At 60.9% G+C, this 27,862-nt stretch overlaps 3 protein-coding genes across 5 annotated transcripts; 2 read left to right on the top strand and 1 right to left on the bottom strand.

Annotated features, from left to right (window-relative positions):
* The first annotated feature begins 156 nt into the window (after positions 1 to 156).
* Positions 157 to 5,812, top strand: ENTREP3 (endosomal transmembrane epsin interactor 3). Of its 3 annotated transcripts, none has more exons than XM_027048401.2 (12): positions 157 to 902; positions 1,101 to 1,157; positions 1,394 to 1,504; positions 1,610 to 1,729; positions 1,867 to 1,974; positions 2,485 to 2,660; positions 2,791 to 2,890; positions 3,242 to 3,290; positions 3,468 to 4,019; positions 4,529 to 4,597; positions 4,709 to 4,962; positions 5,060 to 5,812. In XM_027048401.2, the coding sequence occupies exons 1-12, from the start codon at positions 678 to 680 to the stop codon at positions 5,231 to 5,233; spliced, it is 1,995 nt and encodes a 664-aa protein (XP_026904202.1). In that variant the 5' UTR covers positions 157 to 677; the 3' UTR covers positions 5,234 to 5,812. The 3 variants fall into 3 exon arrangements, with proteins under 3 accessions (XP_026904202.1, XP_026904200.1, XP_026904201.1); XM_027048399.2 differs by having other exon boundaries at positions 3,221 to 3,290; XM_027048400.2 differs by having other exon boundaries at positions 158 to 902; positions 2,488 to 2,660; positions 3,221 to 3,290.
* An 11,313-nt stretch (positions 5,813 to 17,125) lies between these two features.
* On the top strand, positions 17,126 to 21,521 carry GBA1 (glucosylceramidase beta 1). The gene is made up of 11 exons (XM_027048692.2): positions 17,126 to 17,284; positions 17,645 to 17,732; positions 17,980 to 18,171; positions 18,306 to 18,452; positions 18,736 to 18,869; positions 19,103 to 19,275; positions 19,481 to 19,718; positions 20,040 to 20,264; positions 20,617 to 20,780; positions 21,149 to 21,265; positions 21,353 to 21,521. The coding sequence occupies exons 1-11, from the start codon at positions 17,258 to 17,260 to the stop codon at positions 21,456 to 21,458; spliced, it is 1,611 nt and encodes a 536-aa protein (XP_026904493.1). The 5' UTR covers positions 17,126 to 17,257; the 3' UTR covers positions 21,459 to 21,521.
* A 515-nt stretch (positions 21,522 to 22,036) lies between these two features.
* MTX1 (metaxin 1) lies at positions 22,037 to 27,827 on the bottom strand. Its single transcript, XM_027048697.2, has 8 exons — positions 27,690 to 27,827; positions 25,236 to 25,305; positions 25,035 to 25,114; positions 23,507 to 23,599; positions 23,175 to 23,357; positions 22,979 to 23,055; positions 22,471 to 22,625; positions 22,037 to 22,380 (listed from the first exon to the last, which is right to left on the bottom strand). The coding sequence occupies exons 1-8, from the start codon at positions 27,702 to 27,704 to the stop codon at positions 22,166 to 22,168; spliced, it is 888 nt and encodes a 295-aa protein (XP_026904498.1). The 5' UTR covers positions 27,705 to 27,827; the 3' UTR covers positions 22,037 to 22,165.
* Between the last annotated feature and the right edge of the window lie 35 nt (positions 27,828 to 27,862).

The raw sequence follows: 27,862 nt of genomic DNA, 5'->3' as shown, positions 1-27,862 counted from the left end.
CCCGCCCCTGCGCGGGGCCTGCGGGCGGACGCCGACTCCCGGGGTGCACCGCGCAGGCTCCGCCCCGCCCCCGCCCCCACCGCGCGGGGCCTGCGGGCGTACGCCGACGCCCTGGTGGCACCGCGCAGCCCCGCCCCCGCCCCGCCCCGCCCCGCCCCGCCGCGGGGCAGGACCTGCTGCCGCCCAGGACCGGGGAGCGCAGAGAGTCGCGCGGGGGGAGCGGGGCGGGCGGCCGGGTAGCCGGCGGCGCCCCGGCCTCTCCCCGCCAGGCGGTCTCAGGCCCCTGGGATCCCTCCCCGCTTCTTCCCACCCTCCCCGTCCTGCCCCGCGTTCCCGACCGCCGCCTCTCCTCCCGCCTGGACCTGCCCTTCTCGGCGCCCCCGTTCTCCAGGGAGATGCGATGAGCCGGCGCCCCCGCGTCCTCATCGCCGTCCCGGGCACGGTGCCCGTCCGGTGCCCGTGGTGGGGAGGGAGCCCCCCTCGACCCCTTCGTGACGCCCCTCCCTTGGGTCCCCGCCCAGCTGGAGGCCCTGGGCCATGCCCCAGGGGACCCATCCGGGAGGTCGGCTCTAGAGCGAGGAGGGTGGAGAAGAGAGAGGACGGGGCCTTGGGCGCCTCTGAGATGCTCCCAAGCGCCGGTGGAGCCCGAGCGAGGCGCAGGCAACCGCGCGGCAGGCATGATGCCCTCGCCCAGTGACTCCAGCCGCTCGCTGACCAGTCGACCCAGCACCCGGGGCCTTACCCACCTCCGCCTCCACCGACCCTGGCTGCAGGCCCTGCTCACGCTGGGGCTGGCTCAGGTGCTCCTGGGCATCCTGGTGGTCACCTTCAGCATGGTGGCCTCCTCCGTCACCACCACCGAGAGCATCAAGAGGTCCTGCCCGTCTTGGGCTGGATTCTCGGTGAGTTGGGTGCACGGTGGTTGGGTGGGGTAGGCTCCTGGGGCCCCACCCCTCCACACTAGCTGCCAGTCCAGGAGCTGGTCCCTCCTCCCTCCTCTGGGCTTCTGGTTTTCCTATAGAGCTGGGCGCACCCTGTGGTGAGGGGTCACTCAGGTGCCTCCCCCTGCCAGGCTGAGCCTGTACCCACTCTGTCCCCAGCTGGCGTTCTCCGGGGTAGTTGGCGTTGTGTCTTGGAAGCGGCCATTCACTCTAGTGGTAGGTGTTTAGGGTCTGGTGCCCACCGGGAGGCAGGTGCCCAGCACCCGAGGGGAGGCCCACAGACGCCCTGGAGAAGCGAACTGGTTGTGCAGTTTGTGCCTGCCAGGCATGAATGTCTGTGAAGGAGGGGCCCACCCGTGGTAGAGGATACCCACCCGTGGTAGAGGGTGCCCACCCGTGGTAGAGAGCACCTCTGAGGGCCCCAGCCCTGAGTGTGCACCTGATTCCCCCAGGTCTCCTTCTTCTCCTTGCTTTCGGTGCTCTGTGTCATGCTTAGCATGGCTGGCTCTGTTCTCTCCTGTAAGAACGCTCAGCTGGCCCGAGACTTCCAACACTGCTCCATGGTGAGACTGAGAAGGGAGGGTCAGAAAGAACTGGTTGGGGGAGGTGTGCAGGACCCCTGGGTTTGTCCTGACTCAGGCTGCCTCACCCTCCCCACTCCCACTCAGGAAGGAAAGGTCTGTGTGTGCTGCCCCTCCATTCCCCTGCTTCGGCCCTGTCCAGAGTCGGGGCAGGAACTGAAAGTTGCCCCCAACTCCACCTGTGACGAAGCCCGAGGGGCCCTCAAGGTGAGCATGCGCGCCCCACCTCAGCCATTCCTTTCTCCCCCACCATCCTGGTTTTCACCTTTGCCTCACGGGCCCAGAACTCGGGGGATTTACCCTTCCCCGGGCCCCTCTCCCATCCATCTTCCTCTTTCCTCCAGAACCTGCTCTTCAGCGTCTGCGGGCTCACCATCTGTGCCGCCATCATCTGTACCCTCTCAGCTATTGTCTGCTGCATCCAAATCTTCTCCCTGGACCTCGTGCACACGGTGAGGGGGAGCTGGGGTCAAAGCCAAGCAGGTACGATGGGGGCAGGGGCGAATGTGCTGGGACCGGGCTCGAGGGGATGGGGGCTACGGCACTGGCTTCTGCGCACCAGAGGCTGCAGGCCATGTATTAGGCACGTCTAGCATCTAGCGTAGTGGTGTCGAGGGCGTCCGAGGGAGGACGAGGAGCAGAAGGACAGGGAGTGGGGAAGTATGTGACCCAACAGTGAGAGTACAAGTTGGGCGGAGTCCAGAAGGAAGGTCCTAGGTGGGGATGAGGATAAAGGGTCAGTGTTGAGGAGCAGCAGGAGCAGAGGACAGGTGGCAATTCTGGACAGAGATGGGGCCGTAGAGCCAGGACTTTCTAGACGTTAGAGGAAGAGCTGGTGCTGGCTGGGGGAGGGGCCGGAGCCCAGCTGCCTGAGGGGGCAGGGCCAGGACGCCGTGGAGGGGTGCAGGAGCCTAGGGGCTGTGTTCCCAGAAATCGGGCTTGCTGACCTGCTTGCTCCCCAGCAGCTGGCCCCAGAGCGCTCAGCCTCAGGCCCCTTGGGGTCTCTGGGCTGTACGTCCTCGCCGCCAGCCCCTCTGCTACACACCATGCTGGACTTGGAGGAATTTGTACCGCCGGTGCCCCCCCCACCTTACTACCCCCCAGAGTATACCTGCAGCTCGGAAACAGACGCCCAGAGGTGAGGCCTGGCAGAGTCCTGCGCGGGGGGTGGAGGGGTGGGGGCCATGCAGCCACCTGGGTTGGCGGGGAGGGAGCTTTGTGGAGTAGGAGTGCTCTGCCAGGCTCCTTCCTCTGCCTCCCCCTCCCAGCATCACCTACAATGGCTCCATGGACAGCCCGGTGCCTTTGTACCCTACTGATTGTCCCCCTTCTTATGAGGCCGTCATGGGGCTACGAGGAGACAGCCAGGTGAGAGCGGGTCTCGGTGTGGCCTGGGGAGCTGGGACAGAGCCTGAAAAGCTCAGTGAGCTGTTGTGCCTGGACAAAGAAAACAGTAGTGCTCATGGTCCTTGTCACCCCAGCACGTCCAGGGTCATCTTTGATCTCTCCGTGCTAAGGTCAGGAGGGAGCAGGAAGTACCATTTCTATTTTAAAGATGTGGAAACTGAGGCCCACATAGCTGACCCGCACAAAGTGACAAAGCTGGACTGGAATCTGGGTGTCCAGAGCTCTGTCCCGCACACGGGGTGGCCAGATCGGCGTGTAGGGCTGGCCCCTCGACACTCGTGTTTTCCGCAGGCCACTCTGTTTGATCCACAGTTTCATGACGGCTCCTGCATCTGTGAGCGCGTGGCCTCCATCGTAGACGGTGAGCAAAAAGGGGGGAGGCGAGCACGGGCCGGGCGGCCTGGGACGGCCGAGCAAGCTGGGGCCCGCCGGGCGGCTCCGTGGAGCCCCGGACTCGAGCTGCCTCCTTGGAGGCGGAACCGTTGGCAGAGTGGCCCCTGATGGGCCGGTACCGCCCCGCGCCCCCTGCCGCCCACAGTGTCCATGGACAGCGGGTCTCTGGCGCTGTCCGCCATCGGTGACCTCCCCGGGGGCTCGAGCCCGTCGGAGGACTCGTGCCTGCTGGAGCTGCAGGGCTCCGTGCGCTCCGTCGACTACGTGCTCTTCCGCTCCATTCAGCGTAGCCGCGCCGGCTACTGCCTCAGCCTGGACTGCGGCCTGCGCGGCCCCTTCGAGGACAGCCCCCTGCCGCGGAGGCCCCCCAGGGCCGCCCGCTCCTACTCCTGCTCCGCCCCCGAGGCCCCGCCCCCTTTGGGGGCCCCCACGGCCGCCCGCAGCTGCCACCGGCTGGAAGGCTGGCCTCCCTGGGTGGGACCCTGCTTCCCCGAGCTGAGGCGGCGGGTCCCACGGGGCGGCGGCCGGCCGGGGGCGGCAGCGGCCCCCCCTCCCCGCGCCCCCACTCGCCGCTTCAGCGACAGCTCAGGTTCCCTCACCCCCCCGGGGCACCGGCCTCCGAATCCGGCTCCCCCGCCACCGCTGCTGCTGCCACGGTCCCACAGTGACCCGGGCATCACCACCTCCAGCGACACCGGTGAGCATCCCCCCCCCCGCCCCCGCCCCCCCCCCCCCCCCACCCCAGGGTTCAGGAGCAGGCGGGCGGTCAGGGGAGTCTGGGGCCAGTGATCCCGCCAGGATCTGGGACACCGTTGAGGTGCCAGAGGCGGAAAAAAGGGTGAGGTGGCTCCTGCCCGGGGCACTTCTGGAGTGTTCGCTTCCTGAAAACGCACCATCATAACCGAGTGGCTAAAAGAGATGATTTCTGAAACCCGATTCCACGACTGGGCCGGAGTTAGTTACCCCTCCAGGCCTCAGCTCCCTACCCCCTCCCCTAGAGGTGTTCGGCAGCACAGCAGGTGCTCATCAGTGCCCTCGGGCTCCGGGAACTGAGGGGGTTGTGGCCACCAGCGAGACCACCTTAGTTCCTGTCCGGTGGGCAGGCTGCTGAGGATGGGGCTTGGGGGCTGGAGCTCTCTCCCCGAGGGTGGTACGACCAGTGGGTGTGTCCACTGGGCACTTGCACCGTCTCCATCTCCTCCCCAGCTGACTTCAGGGACCTTTATACCAAAGTGCTCGAGGAAGAAGCTGCTTCCGTTTCCTCTGCAGATACAGGTCAGGCTGTGGTTGGTGCCCAGGGGCCAGGCGGTAGGGGAGTGCTGCCTGGCCCTATCTGCACCTCCCTTCCCATCTTCTCTCTCTTCTTCCCTCTCTCTCTCTCTCCAGGGCTCTGCTCTGAAGCCTGCCTCTTCCGTCTAGCCCGCTGCCCTTCTCCCAAGTTGCTACGTGCCCGCTCAGCCGAGAAACGGCGCCCTGTGCCCACCTTTCGAAAGGTCCCCCTGCCCTCGGGCCCTGCACCTGCCCACTCCCTGGGAGACCTGAAGAGCAGCTGGCCAGGCCGGGGCTTGGTCACTCGTTTCTTCCAGATGTCCAAGAAGGCCCCAGACCCCAGTGGCAACGGGGCCCATGGGCTTAAGCAGGTAGGAGTTAGGGGAGTCTGGGAAGATAACCCAGGAAAGCCTGGGGCTTCAGGCTGAACCACACTGATGGCCTCTCCTGCGTCCCGTCCCCCTCTAGGTGCCCCACAGCCCGTGGGGCCGGCCAGGCCGAGAGAGCCTCCACCTTCGAAGCTGTGGCGACCTGAGCTCCGGCTCTTCCCTGCGGCGCCTTCTGTCTGCTCGCAGGCTGGAGCGTGCCACCCGCCCCCACAGCCTCAGCCTCAACGGGGGCAGCCGGGAGACAGGGCTCTGACCTGGGCTTCTTGCCACTGTGAACAGATCCGGGTGAATGCTGGGGCCACAGGCACCAGCTGGTTGGGACCAACAACCCCCAGCGCCCCACGCACTGGCTGACACAAAAAGAAACCCGCTGAACACCCCCAGAAGTATCCCTTTGCCTCCTACCTCCGGGGGCTCCTGCTGCTTGGCTCTGCCCCTCTGGACCAGGGGAGCTGCTGTCCTGTGCTGCATGGGCATTCAGGCTGTGGGGGAGAGGCCCCCGCTTACAGCATTGGAAGAGGAAGATAAAGTCTTATCCCCCAGCATGAAAGAGCTCTCTCTGATTTGACAGGGACACTATGGCCAGGGCAAAGGCGTGGCCCAGTGCTTAAGCACAGGGGGCTGTGTGCCTGTGTAATGGGGTGGTAAGGCATGAAGAGTCCAAAAAATCTGGGGGACTCTCAGCTCTGCCACCTCTAGCTGCATGACCTTGGGCGAGTTATTTAACCTCAATTGCCTGATCCATAAAACATTGTGAAGACGAATGTTTGTAAAGCTCTGAATACACGGAATAAGCCTTCAATAAATTTCAACTTTCCCCTTCTCTTCTGGATCATCTTGGTCACCATTGAAATTTGTTCTGGCATCCTTCATAGTTAAGAAAATTGCCTCAAGACATTTATTTCCAGCTATCTGTGTTTCTGCTCCTTTTCATAGCAAAATGTTTTCTCTCTTCCTGCCCTCCACTTCTTGAACACTCCAGTCAGGTCCCATCCCCACCCCTCCCCAGGCACTGCTCTCGAAAAAGTGTTCCGTAGCCAAAAAGGTATCAGACCCAGTGGCCATTCCCCTGCCTGCATGTCACTTGACCCCTGAGAAACGTTTAACCTGGATAATCAGCATCTTTCCCCTTGAATTTTGCCCTTTGAAGACCTCATGCTCTCCCATTTTTTCCCTCTACCCTTTCGGTTTCCTTTGCCAGTTCTGACACCTGTGCTGAACGGTTTAATGCTGGAGGACCCCAGGGCTCTCCCCTTGACCCTTTTCCGTTTTCTGTCTGCAAGAGGCACTCCCAAAACCTGTGGCTTTAAATAATCTACGTGTCCACGGACAACTCTCCTTGGCTCCTCCACGAGCTCCAACCTCCAACTTGACATCTCTGCTTGGATGTGTAGGGGACCTTTCAGACTCAACGTGGCCACAGGTGAACCCTTACATCCCATCCCCAGCACCTGTTCCTCCACTGTTCCCATCTCGATCAACAGCACCACCGCTCAGCCGGCTGCACATTCCAGAAGCTTAGGAATCATTCTGATTTCACCTTTTCCCTCATCCAACACACCCAATCCTATCCTGAATTCACGCGTGTTTCACCACCTACCTAGTTCAAGCCACCCCCCTCCCTCCCAGCCTCTGGTCTCTTTCCACTCTTGCTAAAATCCATTCTCCGCTCGGCAAAGTGATAAGAAATCATGTCACATCGAGTCCTGCCGAAGTCTGATGGCTTCCCGCTGTATTTACAATGGTCTCCAAACTCGCCAGCACACGATGGGGTCAGGCACAGCCGGTCTTGCTGCTCCGGAAAACTGCCTCACACGAGCGCTCCGCCCCTCCTTCCCCTGCACACCTGTGCCTTGTGGCCATGCCCCCCCTCACCTTACTGGGCATCCCTGCTGCGTCAGTGCCACGTTGTTCTGCGCACTTGCCGCTACCCAGCATCAGCTTGCTTTTGTTTTTGCTCACTGCGCTGGGTCTAATTGTCAAGTTACTGGAGCGGTGCTCGGGCAGCCACAGGGCGCGTACGAGGGCGGGGAGCAGGGCGGCGCGCTGCGCGCACGCGGCGTCAGGCGGCCAAGCTTCTGGAACAACTCCCCAGCACGACGAGCGGCCTCAGGCAGTGCTGGGGCGTGGCCGGACGGCCACGCGGTGGGAGGAACTGGGCACTGGGGTTCCCGCGGGACAGTTCCCGGGCGCTGACTGTTCCCTACCCCGAGGCTCCCAAAGGAGCCAGCTAAGGAACGCAGCCCAGCCCCGGCACGCTGGACTCGGCGGGGGACTCCGTCCCCCGTCGCCCGTTACAGTGCGCTGTCGCCGGGCGCCCGGGAGCATGCGCGCTTCTCGCCTTCCGCGCCCTCTTTCGCGTACACTCCCCAATACGCTTGCGCCCCATCGGGACTATGGCTGGCCAGCGAGAGAAGTCCGTCCCCGAGACGGCCAATAGGCGCGCGGAACGGGCCCGCGGCCGGCCTCCCGGCTATTCGAGGTCCCGCCCACGTACCGCCCCCCACATCCCGCGGCTGCGCGCAGAGGGGCTGCCGACGCCCTGAGCCCAGGCTCTTTGGGCCGCCCTTCCCGCGGTGCGAGCAGCGGAGGGGTTTCCCTTCGCCTCCGGTTGAGGTTTTCTTGAGAGGTGGAGTGGGAAGGAAGTCTGTAAAAGTTATCCATTCCTTAGTCATTCGACAAATGTACACTGCGCACGGGACCAGTGCCAGGCATTGTGCGGACACCGGTAATAAGGCACCCGGGATAGGGTACAGGGATAGGGCGCCAGGGTAGACAGCGGGGATAGCGCGTAGGGAGGGACAGGGCGCCAGGGAGGCCGGGGATAGGGAGCAGGGATAGGGCGTGGGGATAGGTCTTTGGCGACGGGGATAGGGTGCGGATAGGGCACCGGGGATAGGGAGTGGGCATAGGGCCTCAGGACAGGGAGCTGCGATAAGGTACCAGGGCATCAGGCCCAGGGGATTGGGCGCGGCACCAGACACACCCTATTGTGCCTACCCTATTGTGCTTACCCTGGGACACAGCAATTACAATGGGACACATTGGTACAGTTAAGTCCAACGGTGGTGAGCTACACAAAAGACGCAAAGGCTGTGATCTCGTGTTACAGGAGGGGTGTGGGAGCTTGCGTGGAGAGAGAATTTCTAAGAAAATGGCATATGAGCAGAGTTCTGAAAGAAAGATGAACAGGCATAAAGGAGGCCAACCGGAAGAGAAGAGTGTTGCATGCTGAAGGAAGAGCCTGCAGAAGGGACTTAGAGCAAAGGGGAGGAGGCTGGTCTCTCTGCCTTGGCACCTGCCCCTTATAGTCTGATTTCTACACAGCAGCCAAAGTGATCTTTTAAAAATATAAATCTAATCTTGTCACTTCCCTGCACCAAACTCTCCAGTGAATTTCCATCTTAGAACAAAAGTTGGACTCATTATTGTGGTCACTGAGGCCCTACAAAATCTGGAGCCAACCAGACTCACTGGTTCTCACTCTCCCCCTCACTGGTTCTGACCAGCCCACTCTAGCTTTTATTTTGCTTCGTAATGCTTATGGTCACCCGAAACCTGTTTTTCTCCCTTCCACCCTCACTTGAATATGAGCTCCGTAGGGCCAGGGACTTCCTCCTCCTCCTCATTGCCATATCCCCAGGCTCGAGAACAGTATCGACACCAGTATCGACACCAGTATCTGGCACCTAGCAGATACTCAGTTATTTGTTGGGGCATAAGGTGCGAGTGGAGAGGTGAGAAAGGAGGGGGAGCAAGGGCCAGGGCCCATAACCCCTCTTAAGGGCGGAGTGGAGCCATGGAAGGATCTAAGGAAGGAGAGAGAGTGGAAGCTTCAGAATTTGTGTTTTAGCTAGAACATCCAGTTCTCGGAGAATGGATTATAAGAGAAAAATGGAGGTTAGGAGACCACGAGAGCGACGTTTCAGTAGTTTAGAGGAGAAATAATGGGGGTAAGGGTACAGAGAGAGAACAGAGTCAAAGATGAGCCCCAGGTTCTGGGAGGAAGGGGTTCCATTCCTGGGGAAAGAAAGCACAGGAGGAAGAGCAGAGTTGGCTGCAGGGCACAGTGACCTCGTGATTGTCCTGCTGATGGCGCGTCTGTGAGACACCCAGAGGGAAGGTCTGGAGGGCAGAGTCCCGTCACAGAGTCGATCCCAGGAGAAAGACTGGGATTGGAGGTGGAGATTTTGGAACCAAAAGCAACTAGAAAGGAATCAAAGCCATGGGGTTGTCTCTGGAGAGAGCATGACGGATGAGGAGAGAAGGCCTAGACCAGGCCCCCGAAAGGGACACCTAGACAGAAAGAGGGGGGGCTGCCTACAAAAGAGAAGGAGCAGCCAAAGGACTGGGGGGACATCTGAACGTGGAGTAGAGGTTGGAGTCGTGAAAACAGGAGCAGGCTTCCGGAAGGGGGAAGTCCTGTGTCGACTGAGGTGAAGGGTCAAGTCAAAGAAGGGCCGAACCCTACCCATGGGACTTAGCAACAGAGAGACCATTAGTGACCTTGGCAGGAGCAGGTCTGGAGCAGAGAGAGGGTCCAGAGCAGGCCCGCGGAACGCAGGAAGTGTGAGAGGCGTGTAGCAACTCGTTCAGGAAGTCTGGCCACAAATAACCCCATCGCGTGCGTTGCCCCGTGAAATCCTCGTCACAGCCGCCAAGGCCACAGGAGATGAAGAAATTCGGGCTCTCAGAAGTCAAGTCGCTCCCCAGTGTCTCAGATCTGGTGACTGAGTGAGGCTTCCGATCCTGAGCAGGCTCCCCAGGGTCCCGGCTCAAATGCCCTTCCATCTTGGCCCCTCCATCTTGGCGCTCTTTAGGGGACAGGGGCACACGGGGGCAGCGGAGGGAGACTTAAGGGTTGCGGACACAAGACGCCTCGAACTGTCCCTGGAGGGAAGACCGGCTGAGGAGCAATAAAGTACTGATTCCGCCCTGAGGTTTCCATGGAACTTCCCAGTCCACATTCTTATCTTCCGTGAGCCTCATCACAACCTTGCACGAGAGGCTCGGAACAGTAGGGAATGTGTGGGCATGTTCGCTGGTGTTCGCTGTTTGAACCTCTCCTCCCTGCAGCCTTGACCGCATCTCTCTGTTGGGCCTTCCTCGAAGTCTGACCCCCGCGTTCAGTTAGTCCCCCTCGGCCTGCGCGGTGGGGTCAGCGCTGCGGTGCTGGCTCAGCCAGACTATTTTTGTCCTTCTGCTTGTCGCTTATATTTAGCTCCCAGTCACCTTCTCTGGTGCTCAGCTAAGTCTTTTAAAAGTGCTGTGCAAAGGGGACAGAGGGATGCGTCCGCGGCCACCTCGTGCGCCCCTCGTGGCCGCTGCCAGCAGGCCGGCGTGCGGGCGGGGACTCCCCCAGGGCCGCGGTCCTCAGTCGCCCCCTAGGGGCGTTCGCAAAATCTGTGTCTTTTGTGCGGTCCCGGTCGGGAGGCGGTCAGAGGTGTCGGCGGTGCGAGGGCAGGAAGGGCAGACGAGCCAGATGGCGCAGGGTCGCCCCGCGGCGGGAACAACTGCCGGTCATTCCGCGGGACGTTGGAATGTTCTGCTCAACAACACGTGCAGAGCAAAAATCAGATTTCAGCCTTGCAGGGGCGCGTGGGGGGTGGGGGGGCGGTGCTCCGTCGGTTAAGCGTCCCACTTCCGCTCAGGCCACGATCTCACGGTTCCTGGGTTCGAGCTCCCCTGTGCTCTCTGCTGATTCCGTGTCTGCTTCAGATCCTGGGTCTCCCTGTCTCTCTGCCCCTCCCCCGCTTGCACTCTGTCTTTCTCTCTCTCTCTCTCTCTCTCTCAAAATTCAAGACAAAATTAAAAAAAAAACTTTAAGCCTTTCAATTTAAGCAAGCCTTTATTATATAATAATGCAGAGAAGTTTTACGCGAAGTGTTGTTGTTGTTTGGGGTTTTTTTGGATAGAGCCTAACAATTTAGGAGAAGATCCTGGCGGAGAGGGAAGCGTGGAGACAGTACATCGTCCTGACGCGGCTGCAGCTGCCTTCTCGGTGACCGGGAGCGCGTGCAGCTGGGGAAAAGACGTGGTTGAACAGCCTTCTGCTGTGCCCTGTGCTCCTGCAGGTGCTTGCAAGGCCACCAGCCAGCTGCCCATGCGACGCACTGTTTACTGGTTCAGTCCAGGTGTGATCTGCGGGGGGCCTGGGCGGCTCTGTCAGCTAAGCGTCAGACCATCTGTGCTCAGGTCATGATCTCTTGGTTTGTGAGACCGAGCCCTGCGCTGAGCTCTGCGCTCTGCACTGACACTGTGGAACCTGCGTGGGGTTCTCTCTCTCTCTCTCTCTCTCTCTCTCTCTGCCCCTCCCCTGCTCATGCTTGCCCCCCCCCCCTCTCTCTCAAATTAAATAAACATTTAAAAAAGTCTCTCCAGGGGCACCTGGGTGGCTCAATCGGTTAAGCGTCCAACTTCAGCTCAGGTCACGATCTCACAGTTCATGAGTTTGAGCCCCGCATCGGGCTCTGTGCTGACAGCTTAGAGCCTGGAGCCTGCCTTGAATTCTGTGTCTCCCTCTCTCTCTGTTCCTCCCCCGCTCATGCTCTGTCTCTCTCTCTCTCCTTCAAAAAGAAATAAAAACATAAAGTTTTTTTTTTTAAAGTCTCTCCAGAGGAACCTGGGTGGCTCAGTCGGTTGGGCATCTGACTTTGGCTCAGGTCATGATCTCGCAGTTCATGGGTTCAAGCCCTGTAATCAGGCTCTGTGCTGACAGCTCAGAGCCTGAAGCCTGTTTCCGATTCTGTGTCTCCCTCTCTCTCTGCCCCTCCCCTGCTCATGCTCTCTCTCTCTTTCCTTCCAAAATAAATAACATTAAAAAATATAAAAAAGTGGATCCGTCACTGGAATCTACTCCTGAAATCATCATTGCACTATATGCTAACTAACTTGGATGTAAATTAAAAAAAAAAATCAAGTGTTTGTGTTTCAAAAGACACCATCAAGAAGGTGACAAGATGGGGCGCCTGGGTGGCTCAGTTGGTTGAGCGTCCGACTTTGGCTCAGGTCATGATCTTATGGTTCGTGAGTTCAAGCCCCACATCGGGCTCTGTGCTGATGGCTCAGAGCCTGGAGCCTGTTTGGGATTCTGTGTCTCCCTCTCTCTGCCCCTCCCCTGCTCCTGCTCTCTCTCTGTCTCTCAAAAATAAATAAATGTTAAAACATTTTTTTTTAAAAAAGGTGACAAGACGACCCACAGAATGGGAGAAAATATTTGCAAGTCATATATCTGACAAGGGCCAAGGATCCAAGATGTATAAAGAGCTCCTACAGCTCAATCATAAACAGGCAACCCAATTTAAACATGCGCAAAGGATTTGAACAGACATTTTCCCGAGGATAACGTACAAATGGGCAACAGGCACATGAAAAGATGCTCGACAGTATTGGTTATTAAGGGAATGCAAACCAAAACCATTGTGGGCCACCACTGCGCCTGCACTAGGATGGCTACTGGCTACAATAAAAAAGACAGTGACAACCGTTGTCAGGGATGTGGAGACATTGGAACACTCATGTGTTATCGAGGGGAATGTAAATGGTGCAGCCGCTTTGGAAAACTCCTCAAGAGAAACCAAAGTATTAGGGGCACCTGGGGGGCTCAGTTAAGTATCCGGCTTTTGGTTTTGGCTCGGGTGGTGATCTCATGGTTCGTGAGTTCAAGCCCCACATCAGGCTCCGCGCTGGAAGAGTGGTGCCTGCTTGGAATTCTCTCCCCTCTCTCTCTGCCACTCCCCCACGCGTGCTGTCTCTCTCTCAAAATAAATAGACTTAAAAACGTTTAAAAGAGAGAGAAACGAAAGTATGTCCATACAACGGAATACTATTCAGCGACAAAAAGGAACAAAACAGTGACACAGGCCATGACGTGAATGATCCTCAAAACATGATGCTAAGCGAAAGAAGTCAGACAGAAAAGATCACATATCACATGATTCCATTTATATGAAATTCTAGAATAGGCTATCTTTAGAGACAGAACATAGATCAGTGGTTGCCTGGGACTGGGGTGAGAATGGAGATTAACTGTTGCACGACTCAGTAAATTTACCAAAAACCATTAAACTATATACTTGAGAGACTTTAAAAATTTTCTTTAATGTTTATTTTTGAGAGAGAGAAAGAGCGAGAGAGACGGACAGAGCATGAGTGGGGGAGGGGCAGAGAGAGAGGCAGACACAGAATCCGAAGCAGGTTCGAGGCTCCGAGCTGTCAGCACAGAGCCCGACGTGGGGCTCGAACTTACGAACTGCAGGATCATGTCTTGAGCCGAAGTCGGACGCCCAACCGACTGAGCCGCCCAGGTGCCCTGCACAAACACTTTTTGTTTTCATGAGTCCAATGTATCTTTTTTTCTTCTGTCATTTGTGTTTTGGAATCATATATAAGAAACCATTGCCTAACGAGATTCTAGACTTTGGCTATAATAAGATGAGATTGTGGGGGAGCTTGGGGGGAGGTAAAATATTTACGTGTGGGAGGGACATGACTATTGGGGACCAGAGGGCGGACTCTGCTAGGGAGCCTCCTAGATGGCCCCACCTGGTGTTCATACCTTTGTCAGTCCTTCAGCACCGCCCCCCGTATCACACAGGGGAGGCCTGTGTGACCAATAGGGTGTTGTGGAAATGACGATGTGTGGCTCCCGGGGCTCCTGCCTGGCCGTCTCCCTGAGACCTCTCATGCTGCCATGTTGTGGGGACGCGCAAACAGCCCCGTGGATAAGTCCACACGGTGAGGACCCGAGGCCTCCTGCCAACAGCCAGCCTTCGGTCCGCCCGGTTCATGTTAGTTAGCGGCTCACCGTCAGGTCGTCTCTGAGCCTGCAGAGGACAACAGCCCCGGCCAACATCTAGGCTACAGTCTCATGAGAAACCTCAAATCTGAAGCAGCCAGCTAAGGTACTCCTGAATTCCTGACCCACAGAAGCTCTGTGAAATAAGAAATGTTTCTTGTTGCATGAAGAAGAAGAAGAAGAAGAAGAAGAAGAAGAAGAAGAAGAAGAAGGAGGGGAGGAGGAGGAGGGGGAGGAGGAGGGGGGAGGAGGAGGGGGAGGAGGAGGGGAGGGGGAGGAGGAGGAGGAGGGGGAAGAGGAGGAGGGGGAGGGGGAGGAGGGGGAAGAGGAGGAGGGGGGAGGGGGAGGAGGAGGAGGAGGGGGAGGAGGAGGGGAGGAGGGGGAAGAGGAGGAGGGGGGGAGGAGGGGGAGGAGGAGGAGAAGAAGAAGAAAAAGAAGAAGGAGGAGGAGGGGGAGGGGGAGGAGGAAGAGGAGGGGGAGGAGGAGGAGAAGGAGGAGGAGAAGAAGGAGGAGGGGGAGGAGGAGGGGGAGGAGGGGGAGGAGGAGAAGAAGAAGAAAAAGGAGGAGGAGGAGGAGGAGAAAAAGAGGGGGGCCTGGTGGCTCAGTCCATTGAGCATCCAACTCTTGGTTTCAGCTCAGGTCATGATCTCACGGTTCATGAGTTCGAGCCCTGAGCTGGGCTCTGCGCTGACAGTGGGGAGCCTGCTTAGGATCCTCTCTCCCTCTCTCTGCCCCTCCCCCCACCTCTCTCTCTCAAAAGAAATAAATAAACTTAAAAAAAAACATATAAAAGCCTCAAGGGCAAATCACATTGTGAGAGAAATCTGAAAGATGAGATGATATCTGTGCTGGAAACTCTTTTCAAACGGAAGGGTAAGAGGGGGACATGAGACGCTCACCAACCGTGTGCCTGCAGAGGGGACCAGGGCAGGGACAAGGGCGCTGCAGCCTGTGAGCCGGCCAGGGCCAGGGGTATGTGCTTCACACACACCGTCGGGCTGAGCAAAGGGCAGCGCGGTGAGGTGCGGGGTGTCCCCGCCCTCCTCCCGAGAACGAGGCCTGACCGCACCTCCTGGAAAAACAGGAGACTGGCGCGGGGCCGGTGATTCGGCTCCGACTGACCGCTTGGCAGCCACCCGCCCGGGGCCCGGCCAGCTGCGCAGTGGGAGGAGGGCGCGTCTTCACGGTCGGCGAGCTCCCTCCACACACACGCCTAACCTGCTGCTGTAGTTGGTGCACACACGTGTGTGGCCACATGTCATCACCCGGGGGTCCGGTCACCGCCGCCTGGCGCACAGGCCGAGCGCACGGGGCGCGAGGACTCCCAGACACTGTCCCGGCCCCTCCCGGGGCTGCTTCCACAGAGACCCCAGAAAGCCCCCCTCAGCGACCCTGTTGACACCCTGCTCTGGGCCCAGTCCAACGCGATTCCCGCCCTGGAAGTGGAGAGGCTGGGTCTCCTGCGGCCTGGGAAGCAGGACGCGGAAGGGCTACGACCCGGTTCTCTGCGTGGAAAGACCCACAGCTCTTTGGGGGGGCGGGTCTGCCCCCTAACCAGACTCCCGACGGGTGGGGGGCGGGAAGCCCTCTGCTGCAGCTAATTTGCGCCCCTCCTTAGCCACTTACTGTCAGGGGAGAGCGGGACGCGCCACCCCCCACCCCCCTACGAAGTCCGCGGTCGGGCTTGGCACGTTTGGGGACATCGCAGGGACTGGCACCTCGGCAGCAGCGCAGCGCGTGTGGCTTAGCGTGATGCAGGAATTCCTTCCAGGTCACCCAGCCGGGGAGTGCGGGAGCCAGGATTCAAACCCAGCTTGTCTCACTGAGACTAGGCTTCCGGGCCGTAGGAACCTAGAGGCAATGATCAATTTTGCCCGGAGTGTGTCTGGAAAGTCTTCACTGAAATCATTTCTTTAATGTTTTTTTTTTTATTTATTTATTCTGACAGAGAGTGAGAGAGCGAGCTGGGGAAGGAGCAGAGAGAGAGAGAGAGAGAGAGAATCCCAGGCAGGCTCCCACTGTCAGCGCAGAGCCCAACATGGGGCTCGAACTCTCGACCCACGGGATCATGACCTGAGCCCAAGGCAGGTGCTTTTCCAACTGAGCCCCCCAGCGCCCCATCACTGGAATGATTCAACAGACCACAGTCACACAGGAAACCAGTGGCTCTCCAGCCCCTCCTGGGCTCCAGGCGCTGCACTCGGCTTACTGGTCCCAGTCAGGGCTCCGTCTCACAGGTGAGATCAGCCCCCAGAGCCACGGTTCGGAGCCGTGCGTGTCGCTCCCGCTAAATCAGAGGCGCCCGGGAGGCACCACTGCGGCCCAAACCCTTCTCACCTCCATGAGGACACAGCTGCGTATACTGACCGGTTTCGGAACCACTTTGCACAACCAAGGAAAACCGGTTGTGACAGTCCTCGTCTGATGAGGGGCTTGGTGTTGGTGACTCCCGCCCTCGGCCAGGACCTGTCCTCCCTGCATTTCCACCCCTTCTCCTCCGAGAAACCTTCCTGGGTCACTCCCACCATGCACGGCCACCCCCACGAACGCTTGTTACCTTCTCTTCATCTGTAACTACACGTGATTTTTTTTTTTTTTTAGAAAACTTTAAATGTTTATTTATTTTTGAGAAAGAGAGAGACAGAGCACCAGCAGGGGAGGGGTAGTGAGGGAGGGACACATAGAATCGAAGCAGGCTCCAGGCTCCGAGCTGTCCGCACAGAGCCCGACATGGGGCTCGAACTCGGGAACCGTGAGATCATGACCTGAGCTGAAGTCGACCGCTCGACCGACCGAGCCACCCAGGCGTCCCTGTAACCACCCGTGTTAAGTGTGTGACTCCCCTCACAAGGCCTAGAGGGCAAATTATGCCTTAACCGCTTCCAGGATTCTGGAGGTGAATCTCTTTCATCAGTATCACCTTTATTAGTATTACTTTATTTTTATTTGTATTTATTTTTTTAAGGAAGCTCTGTGACCAGTGCGGGGCTTGAACTCACAACCTGGAGATCAGGACTCGCCTGCTCTACCGACCCAGCCAGCCTGGCGCCCCACCTTTATTGGCTGTTACTCACAAGCCTCTTTTCTCGGGAAAGCGGTGGGCCTGCCGTGTCGTCCATCCTCAGGGATTCGGGAGCCTCTACCCAACCTTCCGCGCGGATCCTTGATCCACGTTCTTCCTGAGGCTGTCACCCACACGTGCCTCCCAGGATGTCCTAGGATGAATAATCGCCAACAGCCTGGAGGACGCCGGTCGCCCTCTACAAGTATGGTTGCAATTGCCTCACTTCCTGTATCATGTGACACCCCCAGAGTCGTCACGTGACCCACCTACTTCCCCCCCCCCCACCTTTATGCCGGAACTAAACCCGCAGGGTTGATCGGGTGTCCAGCCACCGCCAGGACCTGCATCCCTGTTTGTATTTAGGGGACCCTCTGTCCTCCCGAGGCTCGGGAACCCTGCAGTGCCGTCACCTGGTGATGGAGCGCTCGACTCCTCCCCGAGAGGTGAGTGAGCCACAGCTCCCAGCCGGGTCCTGTCGCTCTGCTTCTGGAATCCTGGCCATCCGGAGGCTGGAATTCAGTGGATGATAGTCTCCTCAAATCCAGGCCATCGTGGCTCTTTGACGGAGGGGCAGATGGAGGGGGGGTGGGGTCCAGGGAGAAGCGGGAGGGAAGAGGGGCGGAGAAGGGTCCTGGTCGGGGTGGGCAGAGGGCACGGTGGGAGGGCAGCACCCGGGTGTCTCTGGGTCCTGTGCCATCGCCATCAGAGGCAGGTGGGAGCCAGGCTGTGGGCACCCCCCGCCCACGGGAGAGTAGCTGAGGGGTGGAGAGCGGCCTTCCAGCGGGTCCTCATTCTGTCCTCAGGAGCGCCCTGAGCCCCCGGGCCGGGGAGGCGTCTTGGCTGCCAGGCTCGTGGGCCTGCTTTTCCTTCAGGCGGTGCCGTGGGCCTCAGGTGAGTGAGTCACAAGAGGGGCATCGGTCCTGAGGAGGCTCCCCCTGCCCGACGGTCCTGTGGGCGCCTTCTGGCACGCTGCCGTGTCAGGGGCGATCAGCAAACCTTCTGAGTGACTGAGACCAACCTCGCGGGGGCAGAACAGCGAGAGGAGTTTTGAAATGAGTGTCCGTTTCGTCCGGCCAGGTGCGTCCCTTCCCCCTGGCCTCCCTCAGCCCCGGCCTCTGCTTCTGCTCCTCCCTCCCAGGTGCCCGCCCCTGCAGCCCTAAAAGCTTTGGCTACAGCTCGGTGGTCTGTGTCTGCAATGCCACGTACTGTGACTCTCTTGACCCCCTGACCCTGCCCGCCCCCGGCACCTTCAGCCGATACGAGAGCACACGCAGCGGGCGCCGGATGGAGCTGAGTCTGGGGCCCATCCGGGCCAACCGCACGGGCACAGGTGACCGCTCTGTGCCTCATCCCCAGGGCAGGCTGGGACGCTCCCGGAGCTAAGCCATGCCAGCAGCTCACCGGCTCCTCCTCCCTGTGCGCTCACACACACCCCCCCCCTCCCCGTTTCCTGTGTATCCGCAGGGCTGCTACTGACCCTGCAGCCAGATCAGAAGTTCCAGAAAGTGAAGGGGTTTGGAGGGGCCATGACGGACGCCGCTGCCCTCAACATCCTTGCCCTGTCACCCCCTGCCCGGAATTCGCTACTCGAATCCTATTTCTCTGAAGAAGGTGAGGACGAGGGGGACAGGATGACACAGTGCGATTGACACTCTGACCTTCCCATGACCCTGACTTCCACCCCTCCCTGACGTTTGGGTCCTTCCTACCTTTCCCTGGGTGTTAGCTCAGAGGACCTGTGTTCCATCCAGGGACCTGGTTCCACAGACCCCAGCCGGGACCCCAGGCTCCCTTTGGCCCGCCACAGACACAGTCTAGGACCGGCAGGTGGTAGGCAGGTCCCACATTCTCCTGCTGACTCAGACGCTCGTGTCTCGGCCTTCCTCTTCTGCAGGAATCGAGTACAACATCATCCGGGTACCCATGGCCAGCTGTGACTTCTCCATCCGCACCTACACCTACGATGACAGCCCTGACGACTTCCAGTTGCGTGACTTCATCCTCCCCGAGGAAGATGTCAGGCTCAAGGTGGGCACTCGGCCCCGGTGGAAGTGGATGCCTGCTGGGTGAGAAGCCTCAGGCTAGAGGAGCCTGCAGGGGGCCACAGAGCCCGCCCCCTGCTCTCGGTTCTGTCCTGGGGGTGGGGGGTGGGGGCTGGCGGGACAGGGCAGGGGCCGATGGCTCGGCCTGACCCACTGGTCGGGCCGGTCTGCCCATGTTCCAGCTCTGGGTGTCTCTCTCCTCACCTCCACGGTCTCTAGATACCCCTGATTCACCAGGCCCTGGAGCTGGCCCCACGCCCTGTGTCACTCTTCGCCAGTCCCTGGACGTCACCCACTTGGCTGAAGACCAACGGGGCAGTGAACGGGAAGGGGTCACTCAAGGGGCAGCCGGGAGATCTCTACCACCAGACCTGGGCCAGATACTTTGTTAAGTAAGGCCGCAAGCCCTCGTCTCCGCACCCCCTCCCTTGCTGTGGACCCGGGTCACCCCCAGATCCGACTCCTCAGACTACCTTTCTACCTGCTGGGCCTTTCACACTCTGCCTGTCAGTTTTCCCCGCCTCACCGGGCCTCCTATTCCCCAGGGTCCTGGTCCCCCTCTCTTGTCCAGGGCCACTCACACCCTTTCCCCGTCAGGTTCCTGGACGCTTACGCGGAGCACAAGTTACGGTTCTGGGCAGTGACAGCAGAGAACGAGCCTTCTGCAGGGCTGTTCAGTGGGTACCCCTTCCAGTGCCTGGGCTTCACCCCTGAACACCAGCGAGACTTCATCGCCCGGGACCTGGGTCCTACCCTCGCCAACAGTACGCACCGCGACGTCCGCCTGCTCATATTGGACGACCAGCGCTTGCTGCTGCCTCGCTGGGCCCAGGTGGTAAGGCCCAGGGCCTCCGGGGTAGCCCGGCAACCCCCAGATCTAGCCTCTGGGTGACCGGCTCCCACAGTGTCTTCCCTGCCTCAGCCCTTGATTCCTAGAACTCCCTGGGCTGGAGCCAGCCAGGCGCCCAGGCGGCCCCCCGGGGGGTGCTCAGGGGTCATAACCTCCTCTGCGTCTCCAGGGCCCCAGAGGTCCCCGTGGTTTGTCACTTTAACCCCTCTAGTTGCCTGCAGCCCACTGCCTGTTTCTCAGGTCCCCAGGGCTGCTTCCAGAACCCTCCATGCAGGGCCCGGTTTTAGCAGCCCCTTCCCCATACAGGTGCTGGCGGACCCAGAGGCGGCTAAGTACGTTCATGGCATTGCTGTACATTGGTACCTGGACTTTCTGGCTCCTGCAAAGGCCACCCTGGGGGAGACACACCGCCTGTTCCCCGATACCATGCTCTTTGCCTCAGAGGCCTGCGTGGGCTCCAAGTTCTGGGAGCAGAGTGTGCGACTGGGCTCCTGGGACCGAGGGATGCAGTACAGCCACAGCATCATCACGGTGAGCCCCCAGGCCCCTCCCGCCAGACCTCCCTCATCTCACCGCAGGAGGGCCTGTTCTCCAACTCACCGGGCTGACTCGCTCTTCGGGGCGTTGTCATCCCTGCCTCACCTTCATGGGCTCGCACATCCCACCACCGCTTTCCTCAAGTGCTGGCCTCTCTGGCCGTCACGTCTGCCTCCACGTGCCTCTGCTTCCTTGCCTCATCCTCGCCGCCCCGCCCTCCTTAGGTGTTAGAGGCGCAGAGCGCCCCCCACGGGGCCGGGGCGCCACCAGCCTGCCTTCCTCGACCCTTAACTACATTGTCTGAGGACCCCACGTGGGGGCTGTCTCTGCCCTGCTCCTCCCGCAGAACCTTCTCTACCATGTGGTCGGCTGGACAGACTGGAACCTCGCTCTGAACCCCGAAGGGGGACCCAACTGGGTGCGTAACTTTGTCGACAGCCCCATCATCGTAGACATCACCAAAGACACGTTTTACAAACAGCCCATGTTCTATCACCTTGGCCACTTCAGGTGAGTGGAGGGCGGGCGCCCCGCCTCCTTGCCAGGCTGGTCTCCTGCACGGCCAGGGGCTCCTGTCCCCCCCCCCCCCCCCCCCCCCGTGAGGGAACAGGAAGATGTTCAGGGTGGGAGCTTGGGAGAGGCGCCCCTGTGCCTCTTGCACCATCCAGGCAGGAAGTGACTAGGCGGTGGTGGGCGAGCCCCGCATGCCGGACGCTGGGGACAGGACGTGAGGGCAGGGCCTGCCCGGCAGGATAGAGCTGCGGTCTGAAGGTGGGGCAGAGCTTCGGCAAGGGTGCTGCCCTTGGGGGAGCGGGCCCGGGCCCGGGGAGGCGAGGCTGGGGTCCCGGACCACGCCCGTTCTCCCCCTACCCCCCCAGCAAGTTCATTCCGGAGGGCTCGCAGAGAGTGGGGCTGCTGGCCAGCGAGAAGAACGGCTTGGACACGGTGGCGCTGATGCGCCCCGACGGCTCTGCGGTCCTGGTCGTGCTGAACCGGTGAGAGCGGCAGGGCCAGGAGCGGGCTGAGGCCCGGGCGGTGGGATTGGCAGGACCCAGCACTCAGCTTCTCCCTTGCTTCCCCAGCTCCCCGAAGGACGTGCCCCTCACCATCGAGGACCCTGCTGTGGGCTTCATGGAGACGCTGTCCCCCGGCTACTCCATTCACACGTACCTGTGGCGTCGCCAGTGATGGGGCAGATACCCAAGCAGCGCCTGGGCTCGGCAGGGGCATTAAAGGGACAGAGTCGGCTCACACGCTGTCTGTGGCTACAGAGGATATATGAGGGCCAGGGCGAGCTTAGGTGACGTAAGCCCAGGGGCCGTGGTTTGCGTGACTCACTCTCCCCCTGGTGGGTGCCAGGGCCTGGAGGCCCCTAAAGGGAGCGCAGGGAAGCCCGGGCGGCCCCGCCCCCGCCCCCCCCCCCCCCCCCCCGGCCTGTGAGTGTGTGCTATGTGCTGGCTCCCGTGGAAACTGGGCCCGGGCCCAGGGTGAGCTCACTGTCTGTATGGACACAAGCTGGGGGCGGGGGAGGCCGAGGAAAGGGAGATCAGAGAAGCTGGGCCCCAAACGGGGGTGTGGGGGAGGGGGGGACTGTGTCTTTCGTGGGCCGTGCGGAAGCAGTCACGGTGTCAGGGCACAGGCAGCCCAGAAGCCAGGCACTGGTGGGGGGCGGGGGGTAGGGGGGGCTCAGGCACCCGACGGCCGCCCCCCCACCAGCCAGCAGCTCCTGGAAAGATGACGGTCCCTTAAGAAAGAGAATGTGAGACTGCAGCCCGCGTGGACAGCTTTATTATGGGAGTGGCGCCCGTTTTCCAGCCGCACCAACAACGGAGAAGCAGAGGAGCCTCTGGAATGTGTGAGAGTAGAAAAGTCCGTCCCGGGAGCGCGAGGCGGGGTCACTCGTCTTCCTCCTCGTCGGCCATGCTCAGGGACCGCGTGCCGGGGGCCCGGGCGGGTGCCGCCCGCTGGATAGAGACGATGCCGCTGAGCAAGGCGTATCCCGCCATGGCCGCCAGCCCCGCCAGCACGGACAGCACCTGGTTCCGGCGCCGGTTCGGCTCCTCCTCGGCCTCGGGGCCCGCTGGCGTCTGGCGTGGAGGCGGCACCTCCGCTGAGGAGCGAGGCAGGAAGGGGGGGGGTTGGTTCCCGTGTCCCCACCCCGCCCCCACCAGCGCCCGGCCCGCAGCCGCCCGCCGCTCACCTCCATCCCAGGGGAAGTAGAGGCTGAGGATGTGCGCGCAGTAGGCGCAGAGGTTGTGCAGCCCCCGCAGGTGGGCCTGGAGCCTCCCGCTGGGCAGCCTGGCCTGCAGCAGCGGCGCCAAGTAGCCGAAGACAAAGGCGTCCAGCGAGGCGGGGCTGGAGCAAGAGAGAAGGGCTGCAGGGGAGAGCCCGGGGCCGGGGGGCGGAGCCCTGGGGGGCGGGACGCCCAGTCCTGGACCCACCGGGAGCGGGGAGGGCTCCCCAGGTGGGGCCGGCCGGGCCCTGAATGGGACTCTATCCCAGGGCTGCATAAAGGGCACATTGAGAGCCCCGCGGCCCCTCCTGCGCCTGGCGGCCCTCCCGCCTCACACACAGCCCCACTGTCATCGGGCCCGGCCGTCCCGAGGACCTCCTGCACAGCGCCCGGGCCACCCCGGGCCCCGCAGCGACGTCTGAACCTCTCACCCCCCACCCCCCAGACCACCTAGTTTCCCCGGAGGCAGACTCACGCGTCCCCGAAGAAGAATTTCTGAGAGCCCAGGCGCTGGGAGAGCAGGGTCAGGCATTCTCGAGCCTCCTGGTACAGCTGCAGAGAGGACACGGGGCGGACTCGTGGCTGCGGGGACCCCGGGCACCCCCCCACCGCCGTCCCCGACCGTCCTCTTCGGGGCTCTGCTCGCACCGCGGCCCCGGCCCCAGACGCACCTCCTTCTCCAGCTCTTCCTCATTCTCGGGCCTGTGCTCCCCGCACAGCAGCTGCAGCCGCTCCATGAACTGCCGCTGCATGCGGCCAGGAAGGAAGAAGTTCAGGGGAAAGGGCATGGCCTCAGCGTACCACTTCCGGGTCACCTCCACATAGTTCTTGGTGTCCACCCAAAAAGTATGGATCTGGATGGGGGGGGGGGGGGCGGGCAGGAGGGACGAAGCAGGTCTGAGTCAGTGCACCTGCCTAACTTAGGGCGGGCTCCCCGTCGCGTGCGTGTGCGCCCCGCCCCCCCTTCCTGGCCATGAACGTCGGGAGGTTCGGGCACACTCACCAGCACCGGGAGAAGCTTCTCCTCCAGCAGAGACATGAAGGCCAAGGTGTCTGCCCCTTGTCGGGCCGACAGATCGTAATCGGCGTTGTACTTCTGTGGAGGAGATGACCGTGAGGGGGACGCCGGGAGGCTCCAGGGGCCCTTCCCCAAGGAAGGAGGCATCCTGTCCGGCACCACCCTCACCGGCCCCTGCGTGTAGCAGAGGGACGCCAGGCAGCTTTTCCCGCCGAGGCCCCCTCGCCTGGGCCCGTCCAGTAGCCTGTTGCTGTTGGCGGAGAGCCTGGGCCTTGGAGCCTGCTGGCCATCAAGGTCGGGCGCCCGCTGGGGGGAGAGGAAGGCCCCAGCCGCAAACCAGGAGCGGCTCCTGGAGTCTCCACGGAAAGCTGGAAGCACGCCCGCTGACGGCAACTTTCTAACAGGAACTTCCCAGTCCGGGCACCACAGGGCTGGCGCAGTGGAGCTCAGATGCACTGTGGGCCTCAGCCCGGGCCTCAGGAACCAGGGCCCCCTGGCTGGTTCTCTCAATGCCCAGGTCTTGGCTATTTGTTCCATTTCATTCCATGGCCCCGGTGCCACCACCGCACGTTGTACCCACGCCCCATGTCTCAGCCTGCCACACCTCAGCAACCCCCTCTGCACATCCTGAGTGAGGTTTGTCCCCACATGACCTCTGGAGCCTGATCCTTAAAAAAACAACACAAAAAAAATCTCTCTGAGCCTCAGTTTCTCCCCTGCAGAATGGGGTAACAGCCCTCTCTCAATGTGGCTGTGTTAGGAGAAAACCCTGCAGACTGGAAAAACTGTGCTCATACATAAGGAAACAGGGCGGTGGCCCAGGCCCTACCAGGAACTTTGGTTTCTCCCTGGACCCCCTCTCCCCATGCCTCCCAGCTCCTTCACCTTTGGGAAAACACAAGAGGCTCCTACATCTGCCAAGTGTTCTCACGAAAGTTAGATGAGCCCTCGGAAAGCATCCCGGCTAAACCCCTAGTTTTATAAAGAAGGGGCTTACAGCTCTGAGAGGTGAAGCAGCTTGCCCAAGGTCACACAGCCAAGGACAGGATGAAGGACAGTCAGGATATCCCCATTCCTCTTGTAATACTCTCTCAACTTCCCCACCCTGGCTCTACGCCTTGTCCATCCTGAGCCCCATATCCAGCCCAACCTGGGCCCTGAGAAAAGGACAACGGCCCTGACAAGTCCCTCTCCAGAGCCACCTTCGAGGGCCTCACCTGAGCCAAACGTTCTCTCCTGCCCTCCTTTCCCTTCTAGGTGTCATCAGCCCGTTTACCTCTCCTTCCCTGCCCAGTAGGCAGAAGGCCCTGTCCCTCCGGATACCTCCCCAGCGCCCCAGCTTAACGCCTGGCCGAGCGCTTACTGAATCCACACAGTGTGTCTGTCCCATCAGACTGTGTGCTCCTTGAAGTTGTGGGCCTCCTGCTTCTGGCTCGGCACAGATGACAAATGTGTGATGCGTTGACATGACTCAACCACTCTCACCGGCAGCCCTCCTACCCAAGCCACCTACCTCTTTTCGAAGATGGGTGATGATCTTGTGTGGCACCGAGATGACCTCGCCGTGACTGGTCCGAAGGGCAGGCAGAGTCCCTGACATGGAGAGAAAAGGACACCCACAGAGACCCTTAGCTGCTTATCCATGTGTATTTACACCACATTCCTGTCTGTCTCCTGCTCCTCCCCTTCCTCACCCCCCAGGGACACTGGGTACCTGAAGGGCTCCGCCAGGGGTTGGTGATCTTGTACACCTTGAGTGGGGCACCAGTAAATCTGGCATAGGTCTGCAGGGAAGGAAGCAGAAGGCAGAGAGGCCCCCACAGGGGAATCAGGAAGAGCGAAAACGGGCTCCTGGGTGGCTCAGTCGGTTGGGCGTCCGACTCTTGATTTTCGGCTCAGGTCGTGATCTCACGGTTGGTGAGTTCGAGCCCTGTGTTGGGCTCTGCACTGACTGTGAGTGCGGAGCCTGCTTGGGATTCTCTCTCTCCCTCTCTCTGCCCCTCCCCTGCTTGCATACGCGCGATCTCTCTCTCAAAATAAATAAACGAAAGAAAAAAAGAAAAAATATTTATTGAACCCTTTTTGTGCTGTGCTTGGTACTTGCCTCACAAAGAGGTGGACATTATGGTTTCCATTTTACAATGGGTAACGCAGGGCTCGGGGGGGTTGTGAACCGGTCTCTAATACTAGGTCTGCCAGCAAAAGCCTTCCCTCTCCTGCCATCTACCTGATGTACAAACATCCTCATAAGTTCTTCCTACCCAGTATATCCCTTTTCCTGGAAGCACTGATCGTGCCCTTCTGAGGGAGTCTCTGTGGCCTGCTCCTACTTAAACCTTGGCACCTCAACTTATTACCTTTATTTGCTAACACGTTTGCCTTTCGGTAAACAACTACAGGGGAGGAACTAAGTCTTACTCATCTTTGCACGCCAAGGTGTGGTATCTGGGAGAGGCCTGATAACATGCTTATTAAATGAAACAGTGAGTAAATAAAGTGAACGAACTGACTCCAAAGCTCTTTCCACAGAGCCTGGCGGGAGGCCTTTTGGTTCAATAAATGAACTCAGTAATGCTGTGTAGTGAGGAGGAGGTGGAGGTGGTGGAGGTGGAGGAGGAGGAGGAGGAGGAGGGGGAGGAAAGGGAGGCTGAGAAGACAGGAATGCCACGCCTGAGAACCCTCAGATCGCCGAGGCTCAGTAAACCTCCGGATGAAGAAACAGCCCTCAGAGACCAGGGAGGGATAGCCCCAAGGTCACACAGCCAGTAAATGGATGAGCAAGGACTAAAACCCATTTCCTGAACCCCCGACCAGGCCTCTTTCTATGGCTGCGCAAAACCCAGGCTGTTAAGCCACAGGGCACTGAGCCTACGTCGGCCAGGCTCAGTCTTTGATTGCCTCAGTTTCCCCCAGTGAGCCCGTGCTGAGGCGCCCTGGTCAAATCCGGACGATCGGCTAGTTCGGCTCCCTCCCCAGTCCTCCAGGGCGCAGCAGAGGGCGACGGCGCCACCCCTCACCAGCACGGCCAGGCTGTCCAGGTCCACTGACGGCAGCCCCCAGCCCCCCGACCAGCAGAACAGCTCCATGGGCGCCGCCATCTTGCCCGCCCTCTGTCCCGGAAGCACCTCCCCCCCCGCGCTTCCGCCCGCCCCTCGCGCGGCCCCGCCCCCCAGGCCCGCCCCTCGCACCGCCCGAGGCGCGGGCCGAGGGGAGGCCGCAGGCGAGGCGAGGCGAGGCGAAGCGGGGCGGGGAGGGGCGGGGCGAAGCGGGGCGGGGAGGGGCGGGGCGAAGCGGGGCGGGGCGGGGCGGGGCCGCGGGCTTTGGGGGAGGGCGGCCGCCGCCGGCTCCAGAGGCGGCTCCCGAAGTGGGGGAGGGTTCTCGCCCGGGCCCTCTTGGCGGAGGCTGGGCGCACTGGCCGCGGGGAGCCCCGGACCCCCGAGGGCGCGGCGGGTCCCGGCCCAGCGGGTGTTGTGCGTCCGGTCGGGCTCTGGGGGCTCTCGCAAATCTGCACGCGGCTTGGGCTGCGCCAGGGCCCCGCGGGGCTCGGCCCGGAGCGGGGGCCGCGGGGGGGGGGGGTCCCCCGCGCCGCATGTTTTCCACAGCGCGTTATGTTTGGAGCGGGCCCCGCGCCGCCTGTCGCCATGGAAACAAAACAGGGGCGGCGGCGGCGGCCGGAGCCGGGTCGGGCTGGGGCCGGGGAGGGGGGAGGGGTGGGGCTCGCGCGCCGTTGCCGTGGTAACGGGAACCGAGGCGCCCCTGCGCTTCATCCGGGTCACGGCCTGCCGGCCAGTACCCGCTGTGTTCCGGGTCTGGCCGCGGCCCCTGGCCTGTCCCCTGCTTTACTCCTGTCCCCGGAGGCCCTTTCCTCCTTCCTGATTCCTCCCTCCAAGCACTTCGCTGACCACTGTGTTAGACGCGCCCTCCGCTTCCCATCGGACGCTTCTAAGTTTTCCTAGGAGCGAGTCACGTGTCAGGGGACCCCCACCCTAATGAGGGGCACTCACTTCGTCAGAGCAGCAAAGTTCATGCCATGCGGGCATCCCCTGGGCACGATAGCAAGCTACTTTCCGCCACTCCCTTGGCACCCTTTCATGCCAGCTGGGGAATAATGCCCACTGTCTGGCGCTGCCCCTGCCAGGGGCTCCTGCCTTCCCCAACTGCGACTTACAGGAAACGGTAGCATTCGGTAGTGGCCCCCAGCAGCGAGACGCCGGGAGGGAGGGAGGGAGGGAGGGAGGCACCTGGGACGGAGGACCGTTAGGGAGAGGCAGGAGGCAGGGAGGCCTCCAGACTCTTCCCCAGTGCTCCTGGTTCCCAGAGCTGGGGATGCCTCCAGGCTGA

Source organism: Acinonyx jubatus, chromosome E4 (assembly GCF_027475565.1).
Source record: "Acinonyx jubatus isolate Ajub_Pintada_27869175 chromosome E4, VMU_Ajub_asm_v1.0, whole genome shotgun sequence".
In the NCBI taxonomy this organism is placed as follows: domain Eukaryota; kingdom Metazoa; phylum Chordata; class Mammalia; order Carnivora; family Felidae; genus Acinonyx; species Acinonyx jubatus.
This window is presented reverse-complemented; position numbering and strand designations above follow the sequence as displayed.

Excerpts from the sequence above, each read along its gene's own strand:
- MTX1 (XM_027048697.2), bottom strand. Across the intron at positions 23,358-23,506 it reads AGAAGCTTCTCCCGGTGCTG|ATCCATACTTTTTGGGTGGA; the intron begins GTGAGTGTGCCC and ends CCCCCCATCCAG. Across the intron at positions 22,381-22,470 it reads CTACTTCCCCTGGGATGGAG|CGGAGGTGCCGCCTCCACGC; the intron begins GTGAGCGGCGGG and ends CTCGCTCCTCAG.
- ENTREP3 (XM_027048399.2), top strand. The coding sequence starts at position 678 with ATGATGCCCTCGCCCAGTGACTCCAGCCGCTCGCTGACCAGTCGACCC. Across the intron at positions 1,975-2,484 it reads CCCTGGACCTCGTGCACACG|CAGCTGGCCCCAGAGCGCTC; the intron begins GTGAGGGGGAGC and ends CTTGCTCCCCAG. Across the intron at positions 2,891-3,220 it reads GGCTACGAGGAGACAGCCAG|GCCACTCTGTTTGATCCACA; the intron begins GTGAGAGCGGGT and ends TGTTTTCCGCAG.
- GBA1 (XM_027048692.2), top strand. The coding sequence starts at position 17,258 with ATGGAGCGCTCGACTCCTCCCCGAGAG. Across the intron at positions 18,453-18,735 it reads ATCCTATTTCTCTGAAGAAG|GAATCGAGTACAACATCATC; the intron begins GTGAGGACGAGG and ends CCTCTTCTGCAG. Across the intron at positions 20,781-21,148 it reads TATCACCTTGGCCACTTCAG|CAAGTTCATTCCGGAGGGCT; the intron begins GTGAGTGGAGGG and ends CTACCCCCCCAG.